The 21,421-nt window shown below is 35.4% G+C and overlaps 5 protein-coding genes across 5 annotated transcripts; 4 read left to right on the top strand and 1 right to left on the bottom strand.

The window, feature by feature from the left end:
* Positions 1 to 1,249: 1,249 nt before the first annotated feature.
* On the bottom strand, positions 1,250 to 4,298 carry LOC108333486 (uncharacterized). Its single transcript, XM_017568949.2, has 7 exons — positions 3,667 to 4,298; positions 3,539 to 3,577; positions 3,379 to 3,449; positions 2,505 to 2,569; positions 2,229 to 2,318; positions 2,032 to 2,124; positions 1,250 to 1,934 (listed from the first exon to the last, which is right to left on the bottom strand). Exons 1-7 carry the CDS (start codon positions 4,071 to 4,073, stop codon positions 1,527 to 1,529), a joined length of 1,173 nt encoding a protein of 390 aa, XP_017424438.2. The 5' UTR covers positions 4,074 to 4,298; the 3' UTR covers positions 1,250 to 1,526.
* A 1,880-nt stretch (positions 4,299 to 6,178) lies between these two features.
* Positions 6,179 to 9,660, top strand: LOC108334353 (annexin D5). The gene is made up of 6 exons (XM_017570142.2): positions 6,179 to 6,374; positions 6,554 to 6,699; positions 6,860 to 7,072; positions 8,239 to 8,454; positions 8,541 to 8,630; positions 9,231 to 9,660. Exons 1-6 carry the CDS (start codon positions 6,299 to 6,301, stop codon positions 9,432 to 9,434), a joined length of 945 nt encoding a protein of 314 aa, XP_017425631.1. The 5' UTR covers positions 6,179 to 6,298; the 3' UTR covers positions 9,435 to 9,660.
* A 738-nt stretch (positions 9,661 to 10,398) lies between these two features.
* LOC108333855 (purple acid phosphatase 17-like) lies at positions 10,399 to 12,402 on the top strand. Its single transcript, XM_017569316.2, has 7 exons — positions 10,399 to 10,704; positions 10,869 to 11,025; positions 11,131 to 11,238; positions 11,316 to 11,443; positions 11,574 to 11,702; positions 11,808 to 11,875; positions 11,955 to 12,402. The coding sequence occupies exons 1-7, from the start codon at positions 10,528 to 10,530 to the stop codon at positions 12,166 to 12,168; spliced, it is 981 nt and encodes a 326-aa protein (XP_017424805.1). The 5' UTR covers positions 10,399 to 10,527; the 3' UTR covers positions 12,169 to 12,402.
* A 1,649-nt stretch (positions 12,403 to 14,051) lies between these two features.
* LOC108333853 (purple acid phosphatase 3-like) lies at positions 14,052 to 16,118 on the top strand. The gene is made up of 7 exons (XM_017569314.2): positions 14,052 to 14,365; positions 14,606 to 14,762; positions 14,876 to 14,983; positions 15,049 to 15,176; positions 15,277 to 15,405; positions 15,496 to 15,563; positions 15,647 to 16,118. The coding sequence occupies exons 1-7, from the start codon at positions 14,192 to 14,194 to the stop codon at positions 15,864 to 15,866; spliced, it is 984 nt and encodes a 327-aa protein (XP_017424803.1). The 5' UTR covers positions 14,052 to 14,191; the 3' UTR covers positions 15,867 to 16,118.
* A 1,577-nt stretch (positions 16,119 to 17,695) lies between these two features.
* Positions 17,696 to 20,109, top strand: LOC108333851 (UV-B-induced protein At3g17800, chloroplastic-like). The gene is made up of 3 exons (XM_017569312.2): positions 17,696 to 17,983; positions 18,246 to 18,532; positions 19,027 to 20,109. Exons 1-3 carry the CDS (start codon positions 17,876 to 17,878, stop codon positions 19,841 to 19,843), a joined length of 1,212 nt encoding a protein of 403 aa, XP_017424801.1. The 5' UTR covers positions 17,696 to 17,875; the 3' UTR covers positions 19,844 to 20,109.
* The last annotated feature ends 1,312 nt before the right edge of the window (positions 20,110 to 21,421 follow it).

Genomic DNA, 21,421 nt, shown 5'->3' with positions numbered 1-21,421 from the left:
CTCAAATCATAAAACTAGCTTCCCTTACCTTAAAAGAAACTACAACCTCTCTACACAGTCCGCTACTCATATTTCGAGTTCAAAGAACTCTCGAGAAACTTATAAACCACAAGAACATGATCAGAGCAAGTCCTTATGACCTTTGATCAACAAAGAGATAAGTAGAAAACTAATCTAACACATGCAAAAAAAACCCATACACATGAATTTGTGATCACTTAGATACCTTATGATCGTCAAACAAATTATTTAAACATTAGAAATTGTAGAAAAAATTTAGAGAGTTAAAAGAAATATTTTCAGATAAATGATAAGTATTTTAAACAATAAAATAAATTTTAAATTTTTTTATTTATATTATTAAATTATTTAATTTTAAAATATTTGGTCTCATAATTTTAAAATACTCAACGAAAAGTAAGAAATATTTCGAAAGCAAAATATATGCCGTGAACTCTTTCGAAATAACAATACTATATTAAAGTCAAGACATGCTTGCACGACATTTTTTACAAATAGATAAAAATAAGAAAAAACAAATTTTACCTTTTTATAAACAAAAATCAATGTATGCATAAGTTAAAATAAATAAAAACTAATTTTCCTTTTTTTGTTTTTTAGAAATTTTTTATGGAAACTCGCCAAAATAAATTCTTAATTATCATAAACGATTTTAAAATTTTCTGAAAATTTGGTCAGGACTAATAAATTTTAGAATGAATTTTTTCCCCTTAAATTTAATACTCTCTTATTACCACTCTCGAAATTCAAGAATTTTTCTTGCAAAAATTCAACTTCAGTAACTCTAACGTGTTTATTTAAATGGATGGTAGAAATTTTATGAACTATTTATTATTTATTTTGAATATATATTTGTTAATTCTTTTGAAATTTAAGAAACATAAATTTATTATTTACGTTTTTTGTTTTTAGCAATTAAATAATTGCTAAAAGAAATTAGGACTAGAAATAACACTAACCAAAAAGAAAAAATCACTTGTGAAAAGGAAGTTTAATGATTTATAGTCTTGTAAGAAAGACCAAACAAGAAAGGTATTTGTAAAAAATTGTGAAGAAAAATAAAATGTTAAATAATATTTGTAAAAATTTGATCTTGATGGAAACGGACCTTTTGAGATAAAACTTTATTGATGAAAATCAAGAGTCCATGCACTGGCACACTAGTTGGTGGGCACGAATGCTCGGGACAGGAAAAAGAAAAAGGTACAGAATTTTCCTATGGACAAAATGAACCACAAATCATGCCTAATTAAAGGTAATAATTACTCACTGTGCTCCACGACAACAACTGCATCGGAGAAAATAGTAATAAATGATGTCCTAACTAAAGGAAGCTCACAGATGGCTTTAGGATTTCAAAATAAAAGAATGCCTGGATTTATGTAGCTTCAGCATCGATTTACTTTCCTCCACAAAGAACCAGACATTATCCACTCAGACAAGGTGCTTCTTCAATTTTCAATCGTTGAAAATTTCTCGACATTTTCACTCACACCACTACTCATTTAACCTCCTACTCTACTGTTCAGCCATTGAATTATATCCTGTGTGATAGCGTCTCGTTCTGGTTCAAAGAGAAGGTCATGTAAGAAGCCGTCGTATAGTTTGATACTCTTGTCAGTTGAGGAGGCTTCTACGTAGAATTTTTTAGAAGCAATGGGATCAGTTACGGAATCAGCAGTGCCATGGAGAACAAAAAATGGAACTCTTAATTTTTTTACATTTTGCTGCAAGTAGGTTGTAATTCTGAGAATCTCATAACCAGTTCGTACTCTAAGAGGTCCAGTACATACTAATGGATCAGAGTATTTAGCAATTAGAGCCTCCGGGTCTCTAGACACTACCGAACCCTTCTTATATGCAGAACTACATTGATATGTTGGCAGCAAAAATGAAGCTATTGGAGCAAGTACCTACAATGAAGAGGACACGAAGATGAATATGCCAAATCTGACATGTTTTATGCATTATGGTATAAAACGAAGACGTCAACAAGAAATGTACGCTCACCAGCAAAACAGGATGAGCAGGGGCAACACCAACTGCAGGGGATGTCAATACAGCACCAGCTATGCGAGCTTCAAACTTCGGATCAAGCAGAGCCTACAATTATGATAGAAATAATAAGTTAAATCATTTATACTTCTTGAGCTTTCCCCTTTTACTAGTAATTGCAACAATCTTCTTGTATTAAAAAAAAGTATTACCTTAAGAGTAATGGCTGCTCCCGTCGAGTGTCCAAAGCAGAAACATGGGAGTCCAGGATTTTCATTTAGAACCTTTTCCAAAAATGTTTTCTGTTTATCAAAATGTTAAAAATTGTTTCAGTGTTCTTCCAATCAGAAAAAAAATTCTATATCAGTCCTCCCATTGCGTCTCTCATGAAACTGCTGCCCACCACCGTGCATACTCAAAACATAAATCACACCACCATTTTTCTATGCATTGTCAAAACTTTGGTAGAATGCAGTTTAGAAACGTACCATATCAGACACGGCATCATCAAGAGAATGGACATAACCATGTAACCCATCACTTCCACCGTGACCTATAGATGTAAACGGAACAGGAACATGAGAGTTGAGCAAATACTGAGGAGATGAAAAACAAACATTCTACCGTATATAAAATTATCATAATTCTAACAAGTTGCAACGCAATGTATCAAACCCATACAAGCTTGATTTAACAAAGAAAAGGAAACCTATCCTCCGACGGCCCAGAAAAACCAAACGAATAGAAATTTTTAAATCAGGCCCTTGCATTGTTTTATCGTTTAAAACAGCACTAGGGAACTCTACATATTCCAAACTCTTAATAGCCAAGTTTTGTAAAGACAACTTGGGCATATTCCAAGCCGATAAGAGGCATCTTAAAAACTACACATGAATATGAATCCAAAGAATTTATAGAAATGTTCAATCTACATAAATATTAAATTGTTAATTAAAAACGCATATATTTGCAGACTTCAGAGACAAGCTTGACATTTTAATAAGCTGGACACTTCCTTCCGTCTCACGATTTGTTTCTACGCATTTTGCCGATTAATAAGAAAATGCGCGACAACAGTTATCATTAATGTTCTAAAGACAACCTCTGAACTGAATCGAGCACTGTTACATACCAACAGGACAACAAGAGCAACATGAGAAAAAAAATAAAATAATAAAAAGAAATCGGACTGTTCATAATGCAGTGAAGGTTTAGTCTGAATTAGGAACATCGACACAAACCATTTGTCGCGTATAGGATAAAGTTTTTAAACTGGTGTTTTAAAGTCGCGGCCAAATGTTAGTGGGAGGGAGTAAAATGTAGGAAAATTGATTTGTAAATAAAATTGTGGAGAAGTCTTACCAAGCCAATCCATGGCGTAAACCTTGAAACCATTAGCATTGAGCTGCTTGGCAAAGTCAGTGTATCTGCCACTGTGAGAAAAAAAAGGGTGAGGATGAGGAGTAATTATTAAAAAATAAAGGGAGGGGAGGAAATTAGAATCAGAATTAGGATTGGATACCTGTGTTCATTAAGTCCATGCATAAGAAAAACAAGTCCCCTGTGTAATGCAGAGATGGGAGATGGTTAAGAATGAATTAAGATGAAGGAGATTGTGGCAACAGAGGAGATGAGAGAAGAAGGAGTAACCTGATGGTATGGTTAGGGGAGCGGGGAATCCAAGACTGGGTGAAAATGGTGTCACCCCTGGAGGAAGCGATGAGGCGGTAGTCCCTAAAAGAGGTAGGATGGGCGTGTGCGTGGTCGGCGTCGGCGTCCTCCATGACTCTCCGAATGGCGAGAGCCCTCCTGGCGGTGGAAGAGGTAGAAGCAGCGGCGCTCTTCCATGCGAGTCGCGAGGAGAGGAGAGTCCCTTTGCGGAAGGGAAAGAGAAGGAGCAAAACGACAGCGTTGAAGAAGGCAAGGAGGGCCTTGAGGGCTCGCAGGGAAAAGAGGGCGCGGATTCTGCCGCTGGCTCCGGACGTCAAGATCAAGGTGGAGGCCTGGTTTCCCATGCAAGACACGCCCTCACATCCCATTGCCGTTGCTATTGCCATTGCCGATGCTTCCTAATCTTCCCCTGCTTCCTGTCCTATCCTATCCTCGATGAAGAACAACGCAATCAAAATCACTCACACCAGATTCAAAATTCAAAATCCGATCCCCCAAATTAGTACGCACCCAAATTTAGCAGATGAAGAAGAAGGAGAATGGATGAATGTTATTTATTAAGTATATAAAAGACAGGGATTTTGGAATGGTATCGTAGCACGTTGAACATTGGTGAAAGTGGATTGTTCCAGAAGGTGCCGTGGGGGTGGTGACCCTAACATGTGGGGAATTCCATAACCACATCCACCTGTGTCTCTCACCGCACGACACGTGGGTGGTATGCGGCGAAAAATATTACTTCACGACCTTCAATAACATGTTCCCTCTTTTGTCCCTGTCCCACCTTCTCTCTCTCATTCTCCTTGGAATGCAGTCAACAGCTTTTTCGGATCATCCTCAACTGCCCCGTTTCTAAACATTTTATCCACAACTCTGTCTCTCTCTCTCTCTCTCTCTCCCTCTCTGTGTCTGAATATTATTTTCATCTTTACCATAATTTATCTAAATTTAAATAAATAATCTCTTGTCAGAAAAATGCTTTCAAAATCTATTCTAGAGTTTCAGAAAAAAAAATTACTTTATATATTAATATAATTAAATTCCAACTTTTTTTATTTAATATTATATTTTTAATTTATATATTTGTAATGTAATTATGTTAATATATAAAGTAAAATCATAAATAATGTTAATGTATATATTTGTTCACGTATATATTGCAATAAAGAAAGTCTTAATGGAAATTCCTATAATTTTGTAACAATAAATTATAGATTAAATAAAAATTATATTTAGGATGTAGTTGAATTATTTTGTAATTTATAAGAAGTAAGTTTTCTTAGTGAATATATTTAGTAAAATATGATAACAAGTGTGAAATGTAAATTATATAAATATAAATGTAAACCATAAGTTACCTCTTAAGGAGTGTATTTAATTCTCAATAAAAAATATTCATAATTTTTTTAGTTTTAAAAAAGTAATTATGTCATGTATTTTTGACAAATTAAAACTATATAATTTATAATAAAAGATTGAATAAATAACGAAAACCCCATCAATGCAAATATCGTATTGTGTATAAAGTTTTTTATGATATGATTTGCTATTGGATTAGTTTGTATCCTACCAATGTAAAATAATAAATTTAAATATAGGTATTATGTTATTTAAATTGGAAGGGTTAAGTTTTATATGATATCATCATAGACCCTCTTGTCAATATAATAAAACATGTTGCGGCCATCCTCATTGAATAAAAGTATTATAAAAAAGACACAGATGTAACCATGAAATACGTTACATTTGTAGAATTGATTTCCTTTTATTACCTTATTTTTAATTGGTCAAGTAATGTTGGTCTAAGTAACGTAAGTGAATACTTATCCTACCAAGTTTCATTGTTTCACGAATTCAGTTTGCCACAACAGAATGTCAAATATTAAAAAATTACAAAAATAAACATAAAAATTATATATATATATATATATATATATAATATCTTATATTATCTACTATTACTTCTCTACGTCCGAATATATATTTTTTACTTTACTATAATCTATCAAAATCTAAATAAATTATATGTTGTCAGAAAAACATTTTTAAATGAAAGTACCGGAAGGTTCCCAAAAGAGGAATCCAAATTACACATCACTCCTCTGCGTAATAATATAAATAAAGAAATATTAATTGACTTCTGCCTGTCACTGTTTTGAATCCACTCAAGACTTTGTCCTTGAAGTGGCTTAATTTATGGAAAATATTTTTTAATAATTTTCTTACAACTTTTTTTATAACCGTTTATACAGTAACTTATAGTTTTGATGTTCATTTTAAATATACCACCAAATAATAGCTATATATTGACATGTATTTTGAGAGAACGTGGTATAAAATGACACGTATTTATATTTGATGTATTATTATAGAAGAATGAATTTTTATATTTTAAAAAAATAATATTAAATAAATATAAAATAGTGACGTGTGTAGAAGAGAAAATATTAAATTTAATGGTTGCGTGAAAAATAATATTTAAGATTATTCATTTGAGGATTGAACGGTAAGAGAAGTGGTGAATTAGGTGATTGATGAATCAAAAACCGATCCCCTTCTGCTCTTTGGTCTGCGTTTGAAAGAAGAAACGAGTTTGTTTTTGGATACGAAAATGGCGACCTTGAATGTACCCCCTGTTCCTCCCTCCCCAAGAGACGACGCCATAGCTCTTTATACCGCTTTCAAAGGTCCTACCATTTTCTCTCTCATGGCTTCTTTTTCCTTCTCTCATGTTCCACAATCTTACGTTAATTCACTCCATTAAATTCGCTCAATTAATTACGCATGCATGTTCATAGCACAAACAATCAATGCACAAATAATTTCTTTCCAGATCCAAATTACTTGTGCTGATTCGGTTTTGCAGGATTTGGATGTGATACTGGCGTTGTCATCAATATACTTGCTCATCGAGATGCCACGCAGCGTGCCTATATCCAACATGAATTCAGGACAATGTATTCCACCGACCTTCTCAAACGTTTATCTTCTGAGCTTTCTGGCAAATTGGAGGTACTTTTATTCTTAGATTCGATTTTACTTCATCACAAACATGCCTTCCTCTGCTTATCACATCATTATATGTGTGTATGTATATGACTGTGTGTGCGTGTGTTTCGTTTCCGACACTTTTTAATTGCTTCGCTTTGGCCTATGTTTTATGGTTCCATAGACAGCAGTTCTGCTTTGGATGCATGACCCTGCTGGGCGTGATGCCCTTATCCTCAGGCAGTGCCTGACTGCGGAAAATCTTGAAGCCACCACTGAAGTATTATGTTCGCGAACTTCTTCCCAGCTCCAGTATTTAAGACAGGTTTACCACACTAAATTTGGTGTTTATCTGGAGCATGAAATTGAAAGATACGCCTCCGGGGATCATAAAAAGGTGAATCTTCTCGTTCTCCTTGTCTGTATTTCGCTATCAAGAATTATTCATATTAAGATTTGTATCTGTTGGCCTTTGAAGTCATGTGCTCTTTTGATTCCTAAGCACCCTTGCAGCATTGATGCTAAAGAAATTAAAACTGCAATATGCTTGTCTGATGACTCAATGTTCACCAGAGGTGTATTAGTATATTTCTGAAATCATTGGTGGATATTTCCATTTAAGACTCCATGTGCTTGTGGTCTTTCTATTCTACTCAGAAATTTACAGATGAATGACTTTTACCAAATCGTTTGAGGCAAGGGTCCAGTTATGTAATCGGGTTAGCCTGCAACTTGTCAAGAAACGAATAAAGCACCCAACTGCAAGAACGACAAAACCGGAAACAAACTAAATCAAAAAAAATCAAACAAGGGAAAATAAACAAAAATGAATACAGGATATACATGATTTAATCTTAAAGACCTACATCCATGAGAAAAGGAGCAAAATAATTCAGTATCGAATAATAAGAGAACAAGATCAAGCCTGTACAAAAAGTGTTCACTTGGCCATTGTATCACCACTGTTCAGAAATAAAAAACAAGAAAACCCAGTTCTTAACTCTATTTCCTCCTTTCTCTCTCATTCTTTCAATAACCGAGTAGTACATGAAATGAACCTCTCCTCTCTACACATCCACCGTAGAATAACACCTATATAGTCACTAGACACAAGATCACAAAGAATAATCTCCAAACAATCCTCTAGAACAAGTTAGTTGTAATCAATAACTAAACGGAACAGAAAAACTCGATGCAACCATTTGTGACAACTTGCAACGGATTTATAGGCGCTTCTAATAAGAATATAGCAGCAACGCCAACAAAATTTTTTGAATCCATACAAAAGATTGAATGCTTGATGGCAGTTCCAAGATTTCAATCTCAAGTCAACCGTGGGATGGAAGGGGACTAAATTTCCGGTATATCCATTAATTCAAATATGATGGTGTGTTTCATTGCATTGCACGTCTCTTGAGGGAAACCCTGTTCAATTGTTTGTCGTAGATCACATTTGATGTAAAAATTCTGGTTCATTCCCTTTATTCTCTACACTAATCACGTCTCAGTTCCTTGTATATTCAAATAAAGCGTGTTACTTTCTATCCAAAATTCTTGATGCAGATGTTGCTTGCTTATTTAACCATTCCGCGTTCTGAAGGCCCTGAGGTAAATAGAGAGATAGCTGAGATGGATGCAAAGGTTCTCTACAAAGCAGGGGAGAAGAGGCTGGGAACTGATGAGAAAACTTTTGTGCAAATATTTAGTGAACGGAGTGCAGCACATTTGACTGCTGTAGATCATTATTACAATAGCATGTATGGACACTCATTGAAAAAGGTATCTTTACCATTTTTTTGTTTCCTTTGAATGTAGTCTCTCCCAAGGTTGTTTTTCTTGTGCTTATCCCATTTGAATATGTACAGGCAGTAAAGAAGGAAACATCAGGAAATTTTGCTCTCTCACTTTTGACAATTCTTCAGTTTTCTGCGAATCCTGCAAAGTATTTTGCAAAGGTATTCCCCCTGGCTTGAATTTTGTGTAGTTGCTTCTCGTATTGCCATTATACTTGGAAGGGGATCACAACGTTTTCATTCGATGATAACTCTTCATTTCGTAAGAAACAAGGATAGGATGATGGTGAGAATCAAGTGAAAACTGGTGCAAGATAAGATGATTATGTTATAGTTACTGTTAAGACGTTTTTTCGTTGAAAAATCTGTAAGCAACTTTAGCAAGGAGTTTTTGAAACAAATTAATTATGCAGTTGAAAATGTTAGAAACTTGAACGAAGATGATCATTTACTACATATCTTCATGGAGTTCAGACATTGTAGGCTTTGGCAGGGTCATGAGCCTCTCAAGGGTAAAAATCAATGCAGTGTGCAGTGTCAGTTACTTTGTTCAGAAGGCTGACATTGATTTTTATACTGCAGAGAGGATCCTAACCCCGTTTAGCAGGACTTATAAATGTATTATGGATCAACAATTCTTCTTTCTCTAACTTCTTGGTGATTTTTGTAGTAGTTGGTTCTGTAAGCACAAGTCAACTCCTTGAAATTTCTAAATGACAAGACAATGAGATTTGCTTTAAATTCAACTTTTGCACCGTGTAGATGTTGCGCAAGGCAATGAAAGGTTTGGGGACTGATGACACAAGACTTATAAGGGTGATTGTAACAAGAGCTGAGATTGATTTACAACACATCAAAGCAGAATATTTAAAGAAATACAAGAAGACGCTCAACGACGCAGTCCACTCAGAAACATCTGGCCACTACAGGGCTTTTCTTCTCTTACTCTTGGGTCCCAATCAGTAGACAAAAATTTTCAACCATGTTTTGGTAATAAATTCAGCGTATGACGTTGAATATATGAGCAGGTATTTTCTGTATTGGTTTAGTTAGCGTGTGGTACTCTGTAACTAATTTCTACACGTATTTGGTTTCATTATGTATTTGCTTGCCATATCATCACCAATGCTCGGATAAAGGATTGGCGTGTTGTTTCCGTTTCAAACATTTGTAATTCTTTTGCTTGTGTTCATGTTCTGTCTCGATGGTTCTTCTTTCATGGATTCCGGAATGATTCTGTCTCGACGGTGCTTCTATTCTTTAGTAAATTTTAATTTTTTAAACTATTTTTACTGTAAATTTTAATTAGAAAAAAAAAGGGTTGGGATTCAACATGCTCGGCTACGATTGATAGGGGAAAAAAAGACTAATGAGCTAAAAAAGTGATCTCCAAGACCCACGGAGATAACATGAAAGAGACTAAAAGGTTGTAAGCTTCAAATCATGCGACAGAGATGAGAATTTAATTGATTGATATTAAATTAAATCAAATGGTTCGATCTCCTTAAATACACACACATGTATGTTTAGTCTTTATAAACATCATTCTGTCTCAATCTTTACAAAAATATTTGCTAGTTTTAAAATTTCTAAAATTTTCTAGCCAATCCTTTTAGTTATTATCATTAATCGTAATTAATTTAATGCTAAAATATTAATCCATTCAATTAAGACAACACATAAGTAAAATGATAATTTATAACGTATGAGTTTTAATTAGGTAATATATTTATTATTAACATAAATGTGGTAATTATATCATTAACTTTTTCCATTGGTAAGAGGAGGAGCAGCAGAGCATAGCATCCGAATATTCTGCCTCATATGCCTTTCTCGTGAGATGGGTTTGGAATATGCTGCTCTTTCATGCTGATTGGTCCCACTCTTGCATGGCATATTCGAATATATCATCACCCACTTCCTTCGATATCATTGGATACGATCTTTTTCTTTTCTATTTCCTTCATCGTCTCTCTCCATAGTTACTCTCAAGTCTTACGTTGTTGCTCCACGTCATCCCAGAAAGCTTGCTCCTTCTGCTGTTCCAACCACACTCACCATGTCCATCTCCTTTCTCTTCACCCTCATCGTCACCTCTGCCCTGTGTGTTCTTTCTGCATCTGCTCATCTCCAGAGATTTCCACACTCATCTAAACATGGTGCTTCTCTTAGCTTCTTGGTGGTCGGTGACTGGGGCAGAAGAGGCTCTTACAACCAATCACAAGTCGCTTTTCAGGTTTCTTTTTATGTTTCTTCATCCGAAACATTTAGGTGTTGTATCATTATTTAACTCGTTTTCATCTTCTAGCATGTTATAGCGTCTGGTCTTATAGATTGCTCCTGGTTGCATCCTTTAACGGATGAAAAATGTCATTTTTACTTCTGAAAATGAACATGCAGATGGGAAAGGTGGGAGAGAAATACGATGTAGACTTTGTAGTTTCCACTGGGGACAATTTCTATGACAATGGACTAATCAGTGAACACGACAACGCGTTCGAAGAGTCGTTTACCAAAATTTACACAGCAAAAAGCCTGCAAAAGCGGTGGTATAGCGGTAATTTTCTAAACAAATAATGAAGACGACAAAGGAGTTACATTAGAGTGCAGAGTGTAGTAGATCTTGTCATATGCATAACCTTTTGTATCATGGTGGATGCAGTGTTAGGCAACCACGACTACAGGGGTGATGCAGAAGCCCAACTCAGCCCAGTCCTTAGAAAAATGGATAGTAGATGGCTCTGCCTGAGATCATTTATTGTAGATTCAGGTATTGTCTTTGCTTCTTTCGGGTTTATCTTCTAGGGGTTAAAACCATTGCAGTAATCTGATGTACTTCTTCTACAGAGCTGGTTGAGATTTTCTTTGTAGACACCACTCCTTTTGTTCAAGAGTACTTCACTGAACCAAAGGAACACAAGTACGATTGGCGTGGCATTGGACCACAGAAACCTTATGTTAACAACTTACTCAAGGTATGCATACACGATTCCTTACTTTTTTACTGCAAAAGCTAACCATTTGAACAATTTGAAATATATGAAACTTGCAGACTGGAAAATTACATGAAGATGGATTAAAAATAATGTTTTGAATCATTTTCAGGACCTAGAATTGGCACTGGGGGAATCAACTGCAAAATGGAAGATTGTTGTCGGTCACCATGCCATTAGAAGTGTTGGGCATCACGGTGATACTCAAGAACTTGTAGAGAAGCTGCTCCCGATCCTTCAGGTAACTAAAAGCTAAGAACTGAAGATGATCCTCGTCTCCCTCCTTGTGTAAAATAATTTCCTAGTTCCTCTAACCAACTGGGCTGATTTTACTTTCAAATTTCAGGTAAATAATATTGACTTCTACATTAATGGGCATGATCATTGTCTTCAACACATCAGTGACACAGAGAGGTAAAACTGAATGAATTGATATTATAAAAGGAACGAAGCCAAAGTAATGTATTTATCTGATAAAGGAACTTGTTTGCAGCCCCATTCAGTTCCTGACTAGCGGGGCAGGGTCAAAGGCTTGGAGAGGAGACATTAAACAAACGAATCTAAGAGGCCTAAATTTCTTCTATGATGGACAAGGCTTCATGTCCGTCAAATTCACTCAGACCGATGCCACCTTTGAGTTCTATGATGTTTTTGGCAACGTTTTGCACAGACTGGCTTCTTCAAAACAGCTACATTCTTCCACGTAAAGTTCAGAGCCCACTTTTGACGTTGAGATTCTAAAACGAAGACCGACCCAAATTGGTTGAGATCAAATTCAAAACCAATCCTTGATGTCATGCTTCAGTATAACAGAAATGAAAATATGATGTCTCAACTCCAACTTTTCCATTGTGATTCATCAGAGACGGACTCGTAAAATTTAAGGGCTTTCACTCCAACATTACCAATCAATAATATAATAATTGAATTGTTATCAGGAATATGTGGTTTATAAACCTCGTTAAATCTAAAGCAATCCAACATTTCCACTAGTCCTGAATCCATTGATTTTGTAGATAAGAATTTGTAAGGATGGGGAAATGGAAGCATGCGTTGGTGATATCCAATATCCACTGTCTTCTTATACGCCACCATTAAAATACGACTATGTTTTAACACCTGAGGACGTTTAAAAGACAAATAATTCAGGGATATAATTTGGAAATTTGAGAACAGCAAGAACACCGAAATCCCATGAGGTGGTACAAAAGGAAATTCACTTACGATTGTTGACTTTTTTTTATGCTTTATTACCTATTAAATAACTGCCTTTATTTCTAGGAAGGAATAAGTGGTACATCTTTTCGTTCATTATGTATATAATTTTTTAGTTAGTTTCTTTTTTGTAAGGCTTATAAAGTTGTTTTTTTATGCAGTTTCTACACAATTAAGTTGTATGAAATCGGTTTTTCTTTGAGTCTTATCAATTAGTATTAGAGTTCTACAAGGGATCTGAAATAGAGTGAGCAAAGAGTGTGATACAGGATGAGAAAACAATGTGAAGAGAACATTTAGATCAAAGGCACAGTGCGATTTCATGTCTATCTCAAAAAAATTCGTTGGTTCAATAGGCATTATGACTTCTAGTCCATGACCATAGAAAATTTCTTACGTAGCAAAGCATTATGGTAACTTGTGGAAGACAAAATTCCAATGCTGAATGCGGAACCAATTGAGGCTCAAAGGAAAGTTGTAATAGACGCACATCTTAAAGAACTAAAGGTGAAGAATTTCCTGTTCCAGACAATTGATCGAAAAATACGGGAAACAATGTTGAATAAAAATACATCACAAGCAATATGGAGTTTCATGCAATAGAAGTATCAAGGTACAACAAGGGTTAAACGTGCTCAGCTTCAGGCCTTCCGATGTGAGTTTGAGTTTGAGTTTTTAACAATAAAAGAATCCAATGTGGTATGCTCCATTAAGGAATCCAAATAGTTAGTTTCTCATATCTTTAACCTAAAAATTCAACTATGCGGTATGCTCCATTAAGGAATCCAATGACCCAAGCACCTTGAGTCTTGACGAACTTCATGGGAGTTTGCTAGTGCATGAACAGAGAATGTAAAGTTGGATCAGTCGGTTTTTCTCTGAGTCTAATCAAATTTGCAATAGTATTATTACTCAACCGCCCTTTACCTACCTTTGGAGGAAAATGATTTCGTCTATCTCTAGCTAACTAAATATAACTTTTGAATTAATGAACATTAAAAGACTCAGTTAACTTAAATAGAATATGCTCCAAAACCATCTTAATTTTAGCTTCAGAAAATCGATTTTGAAAGAGGTTTACACTTTGAATATATATTATGAGTTGGGCATTTTCCGTATAGATGATGTGGCCATCTGAATACCAAACGTTGCACAAAAAGGATTTTTAGCAATAATGGAGGAGGTAGGAAGTTGCAACGAACGTGCACAAGCTAATATGTGGGTCCACTGAGAACCTATTATTAGTATGCCGGGCCAAAGTGTCATTGGAACGAATAAGTTATCTACGCTACTTTGACAAAAACGCTTGTTTCAGTGGGATTTGCTTACGATATTGTTAAAACAGCTTTTATGTAATTTTACCTGTGCAACCAATATACAGTAAGTTCGTACGCGACATCATGTTAAGTCACACAACTCTACTATTATGTGATAATATGCTCTTAAGATGCAAGAATCTTTTTCTTTATTACATAACAACAAAGTAAGGAGTTGAAGACACCCACACACAAAAACATGGCTGGTTTGGGTGTATGGATGATGGCTTTCATTAGTCTGTGTTCTCTGAATGTATCTGCTCTTCTCCAACGCCTACAGCACCCTGTCAAAGCGGATGGATCACTTAGTCTTGTGGTCATTGGAGACTGGGGAAGGAAAGGAACGTACAACCAATCAGAAGTTGCTGCTCAGGTCTTTGTTACATGCATTCTTTGTGAATCCTTAACTCTATTCTGTGTTCCAATCTAGTGCCTTAATTAAGCACATGATTTTGTGAATCCTTTTACTTGCTCGTTTGACGCATGGCTTTGTTCTTTTGCTGCGATGTATGTGTAATTGGTTAAAGTAATGGTCATGGAATGGATCTCTCTCTCCTAAAGCAAAAGCTGGTGCTTTTTAGACTCTCATCTCTTTGCCTATGTGATATGTCAGATGGGAAGAGTTGCAGAAAAGTTAAATATCGACTTTGTGATATCCACCGGAGACAATTTCTACGACGATGGTTTGACTGGTGTAGACGATCCAGCATTTGAATTTTCCTTCTCAAAAGTTTACACTGCCAAGAGCCTCCAAAAGCAGTGGTATAATGGTGAGTTCAGACACACCAACTATTGATGTATAAGCAAAAATTCTTAGCCAGCTAAACTGTTCCTTTAATCTTCCATTCTTCTGTCCATTAAATGTGATGGACACTGATTTCAGTGTTGGGAAACCACGACTACAGGGGAGACGTGGAAGCACAACTGAATCCAATCCTTCAGAAAATCGATCCGAGATGGATCTGCAAAAGATCATTCATAGTTGATACTGGTAACGTGGCTTCTCATCTTGGATAGCAATCATTAAGTATTCTGCTAATCTCAAAAACTCTACAGAAATTGCTGAGTTCTTCTTTGTCGATACAACACCTTTTGTGGACAAGTATTTTCTTGAGCCGAAGCACCACAAGTATGATTGGAGAGGAGTGCTTCCAAGGGAGAGATATTTATCAAAGCTCTTAAAGGTAAATCTCTTAATATTTATCATCACAACGGATTAAGATAAAAAAGCAAATCCAATACATTTTTCCCTTTTTCTTTCTGTGTGTGTGGTTTTGAACATAGGATCTGGAAATAGCATTAAAGGGTTCTTCTGCCAACTGGAAGATTGTTGTGGGGCATCATCCCATAAGAAGCATAGGACACCATGGTGACACCCAAGAGCTCATAAGGCAGCTTCTGCCAATTCTTGAGGTCATTCAGCCAAAATATATTACAGAGACAATCCTATTCCTATCCTAGACTAGTGAAATGCAACCTAAACCGATGAAATTAAAATTGCAGGCAAATGATGTGGATATGTACATTAATGGGCATGACCATTGCTTGGAACACATAATTAGCACAAGCAGGTGTGTGTTAACGATTTGTTTGCTAACTAAATCACCTCTAAATCATGGTAATTATATGATGGTATTATTGAGTGTTGTTGCAGTCAAATCCAATTCTTAACCAGTGGTGGAGGTTCAAAGGCATGGAAAGGAGACATCGATAAAAATAGGAAAGACGGCACAAAGTTTTACTATGATGGACAAGGATTTATGTCTGTGGAGCTCGAACAAACAAATGCAAAAGTTGTTTATTATGATATTTTTGGCAAAGTTCTGCATGTTGTGAATCTGTCGAAGGCGTTAGGTTCTGTCCATGCCATATAGAAGAGACTAGTTCAGGAAAGCACAAATTAAAGATGAAAAGGAAAGATATCTATCATATGTAATGAAATGAATAAGAGTGACCAATGAAAGATTACTGTCATTAATAATGAAAAAATATCAGACACGGCATGCCCCAATAGAGGTCTGATATGTGCCCTAAATAGCTGAAGGTGACAGTGTAATAATGGTTGAATATTCAAATATCTTTTATTGCAGGAAGAAATTGTAAGTGATGTTTCTTTTGATTTTGCATATATGGGCTCATTACACCAACTACGGGCTCATTACACCAAGTACATATATGGGCTCATTACACCAACTGCATGAGAGATGTCAGAACGCATCAAAGTCAAGTACATTACAACGCCTGTCAAACTTTCATACGAGATTAAATAATATAAAAAAAATAAAAATTCAAAAGTCTTTCTTTGTCCCTTTTATATTCATGGAGAGATTTTAACCACCAAAACAAAATGACACGAGTCATTCATAACTGTAAAACTGAATGCGAGTTTCTCTTATAGAAGATGTATAGTAGACCAGCCAATGAATTTTCGACAAGAGTACAATATTGGAAAAAGAGGAAGTTAAAGAAGAAAATTGAAGTAATCATGAAAGCAAGAGCATTTCACTCTACAGAAACAAAGTAATGGTTCATAGCAATGAATGATTTGTTAGGACGTCATTTTCCGCAAGTGAAAAAGATTTGAGCCAAAATTTATCAAAACTGTAAAATTCATAACTGTAAAAATTCATCAAATGCACGAGCTTACTAAGTCATAGTTGAAAGGTCTAAATGGAACTAGGAAGGTACAAGATCAATTGAAAATTAAAAAAAGAAAACACATATATACTCACAAAATAAATGATTTTCAATGTAAAAAAAATAGTTCTGTTATGATTTTATTTTAAAGATGTCTAGCAAATTTTAATTTTTTTCTTTGTAATCTTTTAACTTTAACATCCCTAACCCTAGCCCTAGTGAAGGGAGTAGGTACAAATTTAAAAATTCATAATAATTATTATAAATAAAAATTTAAAATATAGTTATCTACATATATATTATTACATTTAATACTTTTTCGATAATCGTTTAGTAACTTTATTATCAAAGTTCTTAATTTGGTTATAAAGAAGATTTAAGAAACGGAAATGCGGAACAATCTATTCGGAAATTGACACCATTTCTCCTCCTCATACCCAAACAAACATTTCTTTATATAAAATAGAAGAATTGGATTAAAGTGAAATGAATGAAAAAAAAGAGGAAGATGTGGAGGCTATTTTGAACAGAAATGATACTGGAATCAAAACAATACACGATGACAGGTGTACCGCAAAATTGAGGCACGAGTGGCCAATTTTGGACCTCAATCACTTGTGATTTTGTTGCACCACCACAAAATGAATTAAAATGAAAACGCTCAAAGATCTTATTTTCCTCACAAAAACACGTTACACGCCATTCGCGAACGCTCTAATCCAAACGTGTCTCTCCTTCTCACTAAAATAATATCTTCTCTCCTCTTCTCCAATTTACCCATGCCTTTATAAACCCTTACAAGGACCAAACAATGAAAACTGTAACCTTAGTGATCAAATTCCAATAATCATCATTTTGTTATCAATACTACATGTCTATTGGATTCACTCAAATCATTCAAACTTTTCACCTATTAACATAATTGAGTTACTTAAGATAAACCAAAGCTAATTTCATCACTAAACCAATTGTGAAATTTAGTTCCGAGGGTTGAATTGTCATTTACGCAATTGTGGGCCCGCGAAGCACAGGAGACGCCGTATAAATCCTTCTTCACGTGGCATTAAGGTCTCTACCATTAACGCAAAACGCACACCGGAATTGAATTGAATTGAATCGAATAGAATCATTGATTGATAACCATTTTCTCTTTCTCTAGGGTTTCGTTTCTTCTGCGCTTTCTTTGTTCAATTCGTCTCTGAATCCATCAAGCTTTCAGCTCCTTGGTGACCTCTCCGACGTCTAAATGGACGTGGCAATCACTGCTGTCCGCTCACCGGCGATAGTCCTCGGAAGACCGATCAGCGCCTCCGCCTCTGTTCGCCTCAGTTCCACTTCTAGGTTTTCCAGAAAGGTATCGTTTCTGTGATTGATTACGTGTTCTCTTTGTTAACTGTTATTGTCGTGAGGTGATCTGATGGATTGCCGTTTTAGTCATCTTTTGCTGGTAATAGTTGGAATCAGGGAATCGGAAATGCTTTTCTAATCTCATTGACATAGCACGATACTTTGTAAGTGAAATGAAGTGAGCATAAATGGAACCAAACACCGTGTCAAGAGATTGATATCATTGATTAATTATCATTCACCTGCTTTTTGTTGTTGATGTTTTCCAGCTTTGCTTCACTTCACTTTCTATCCCCAAGCAAGCTCGTAGAAGAGGTTTTGTAGTTAGAGCAGCTTCGTCATTTCCCGAGTCATCTGAATCGGATGCCCATGCCAAGATTGCTCCTCTTCAGTTGGAGTCTCCAATTGGGCAGTTTCTTTCTCAGATTTTGGTAGATCACCCGCATCTTGTGCCTGCTGCCGTAGACCAGCAGCTTGAGCAGCTCCAAACTGACCGCGATGCTGATCAACAAAAGGAAGAGCCTTCTGCTTCTGGCACGGATTTGATTTTGTACAGGTTTGTTTCATTCTCATGTCTTCTCACACTCTCTTAAGTTTCTCCTAATAAATCTGACAAACTTCCATTCTTGCTCATTTTGGCATCCATAACTTGTATGAATGAAACATATTCCATTAGATGGCAGCAAAACATTCTGATGTTCTCTATGGTTTAGGTTTAGTGTGAAGTATAATTTGTATGATGCGCGTGTTCAAAGCTTTAGGCTTTTTAATGGTTTGACTATAGGTGTTGTACGTTTAGATATGTAAGAATTTTTCCCAAACTACACACCTTACTGTATTATATTCCACTGGTAATACAAGAGTAGTGAAATATAAATTAAACTCACTTTAATTTTCTACATCACTTCAAGGCTTTGTTTGATGTATTATATTAGTATGTGGTCCACGTTCAATGTGGCTCCACTTAAGATCTTTTATTTATAAATCTGAAAATGTTTGTCTTAAAGAAACCCGTTGTTGATCATTGTGATGGCTTCCAAACCTTTCCAGGAGGATTGCCGAGGTGAAGGCTAATGAAAGGAGGAAAGCTCTCGAGGAGATCTTGTATGCATTTGTGGTGCAGAAGTTCATTGATGCTAATATTTCTTTGACACCATCTGTAACCCCAGATCTGTCTGGTAAGATTGATTTGTGGCCAGATGAGGATGGTAAACATGAGAAGCTTCACTCACGTGAAGCATACGAAATGATTCAAAACCACCTGAGCCTCATTCTGGGTAACAAAGTAGGAGATTTAACATCCACAGCTGAAATCAGCAAATTCAGGGTAGGGCAGGTCTATGCAGCATCAGTGATGTACGGTTATTTTCTTAAGCGAGTTGATCAAAGGTTCCAGCTGGAGAAGACAATGAAAGTTCTTCTAAATGAAACGGAAGAAGAGAATAGCGTTCAACAAACTACGATGGATAATGCAAGACCCGGTTTTGAAGAAGACACTTCTCAAGGGATGTCTCATCCTGAAGTATCTACTTGGCCTGGTGGTGACGTGAGGCCTGGTGGATTTGGCTATGGTATAAAGGCAACCAGATTGCGCAACTATGTGATGTCCCTTGATGGAGATACGCTGCAAAGATATGCAACAATTAGATCCAAAGAGGCTATCAGCATCATTGAGAAGCACACAGAGGCACTGTTTGGAAGACCTGAAATTGTTGTAACACCCGAGGGGTCAGTCTCTAAGGATGAAAACGTGAAAATTAGCTTTGGTGGTTTAAAGAAACTTGTTTTAGAGGCTGTGACTTTTGGTTCTTTTCTCTGGGATGTTGAGAGCTACGTGGACTCAAGGTACCATTTTGTCTTGAACTGAGGAAAGCTTTGTAGGTGTATCCTCCTCAGAGCCCAACAGGTTGAGCCTTGTGTGCATTGGGTTGTCCTTATGAGTTCTGTTTTCTCCCATACAATACAAAACATAGATTACAGTGTGTCGGTACTAACTGATGAAGTATATTTCAAATGTGATTCGAGGTTAAAGTCCAATTATTGTTTCTCTAATTCATCTGTATATACTGTATTATAGTGACAGTGGCTCTGGATCTCATTAATAAAGGGAAAGGTAGATATTTTGCTTATTTATCCTAAGCTTTTGTGATTGGCCAATAGTATGATAGTTTGTTGTTATTTGCTGTCTTGGTTAGATGGCTGGATTTTTCCTATTTAGGTTTATGGTTTACAATGTATGTGAGATAATGGTATGCTTGGTTGATAATTTGTTAGTAGATGGATGGGTAAATGACTATGAGCACATGGGAAGGCTGTGGTTCAGAGTAGAAGTGAGTAGATACTAATAGTGCGCAATTTGTAATTTAATGATCTAGTACCCCATAATTAAACGGTAGAATACTTTTTCTTACGATAGTTAATACTTTACATTAAATTATTAACTATTACTTGATGCATAACGGCGTATTCCCGTCTTATGCATTTAATAGTAATTGGTATAAAAATTGCTATAGAAATCACTAACTGTAATGCCTTTCTTGCACCCTTTTTTTTCCATCAAATTCAAAATTTGATATATATATATATATATATATATATATATATATATATATAAAATGGGGTTTGGGATTGCTACTCTTTTTCAGTTGGTATATTTTAGCAATGTGTACCGGGTTTTAGTAGACAAAAATACCCTTATATATCATGGATTCTAAGTTTTAAGGTTAAGGGTATTTTAATAATTTTCATTTTCAAAACTAAAAAAAAAAAACCTCAAACCCTTACTCACCTCTCTCATTCCTCTCAACCCTTTCTCTTTCATCTTTCTCACTCCAACCTTTTTCTCTGTCATCCCTCCCCAATTGAAAAAATGAGAAACACTTATCGTTAAACAATTTGTCTTTGTAAAGAGTTGAGTCATTGACATATTCACCTTCAGACAAAGGTTCATTCACGATCTCTTCAATTTCACCATCTTCATTAACCTCTCTAATTTCATCAGCCGCATATGTTGAATCATCTCTAAAAAAACCCTCCAAGCCAATTACCAATTACTTCGCATGTCATTATGCTTGTGAAAATTAGATAAAATTGTATTCGACAAAAGTTATAAAATGAAAACTCATTATAAAATCATTTTTTGGAAGAAATTATTTAACGAGTGTTTCTGATTTTTTTCAGGCCAATTACCACTTCCTTTGATGTCATTATGCTTGTGAAAATGAGATAAAATTAGATAACACAAAAATTATAAAATGAAAACTCATTATAAAATTATTTTTTGGAAGAAATTGTTTAACAACGAGTATTTCTGAGTTTTTCCAGGTCAATTACCAATTCTTTTATGCTTGTGAAAATTGGATAAAATTAGATAGACAAAAATTATAAAATGAAAACTCATTATAAAATCATTTTTTTGTAATATTGTTTAAAATGTTGGAGTGAG

This window comes from Vigna angularis, chromosome 1 (genome assembly GCF_016808095.1).
Source record: "Vigna angularis cultivar LongXiaoDou No.4 chromosome 1, ASM1680809v1, whole genome shotgun sequence".
In the NCBI taxonomy this organism is placed as follows: Eukaryota; Viridiplantae; Streptophyta; class Magnoliopsida; order Fabales; family Fabaceae; genus Vigna; species Vigna angularis.
The sequence above is the reverse complement of the archived record's forward strand: the minus strand, read 5'-3'. Positions and strand labels throughout refer to the sequence as shown.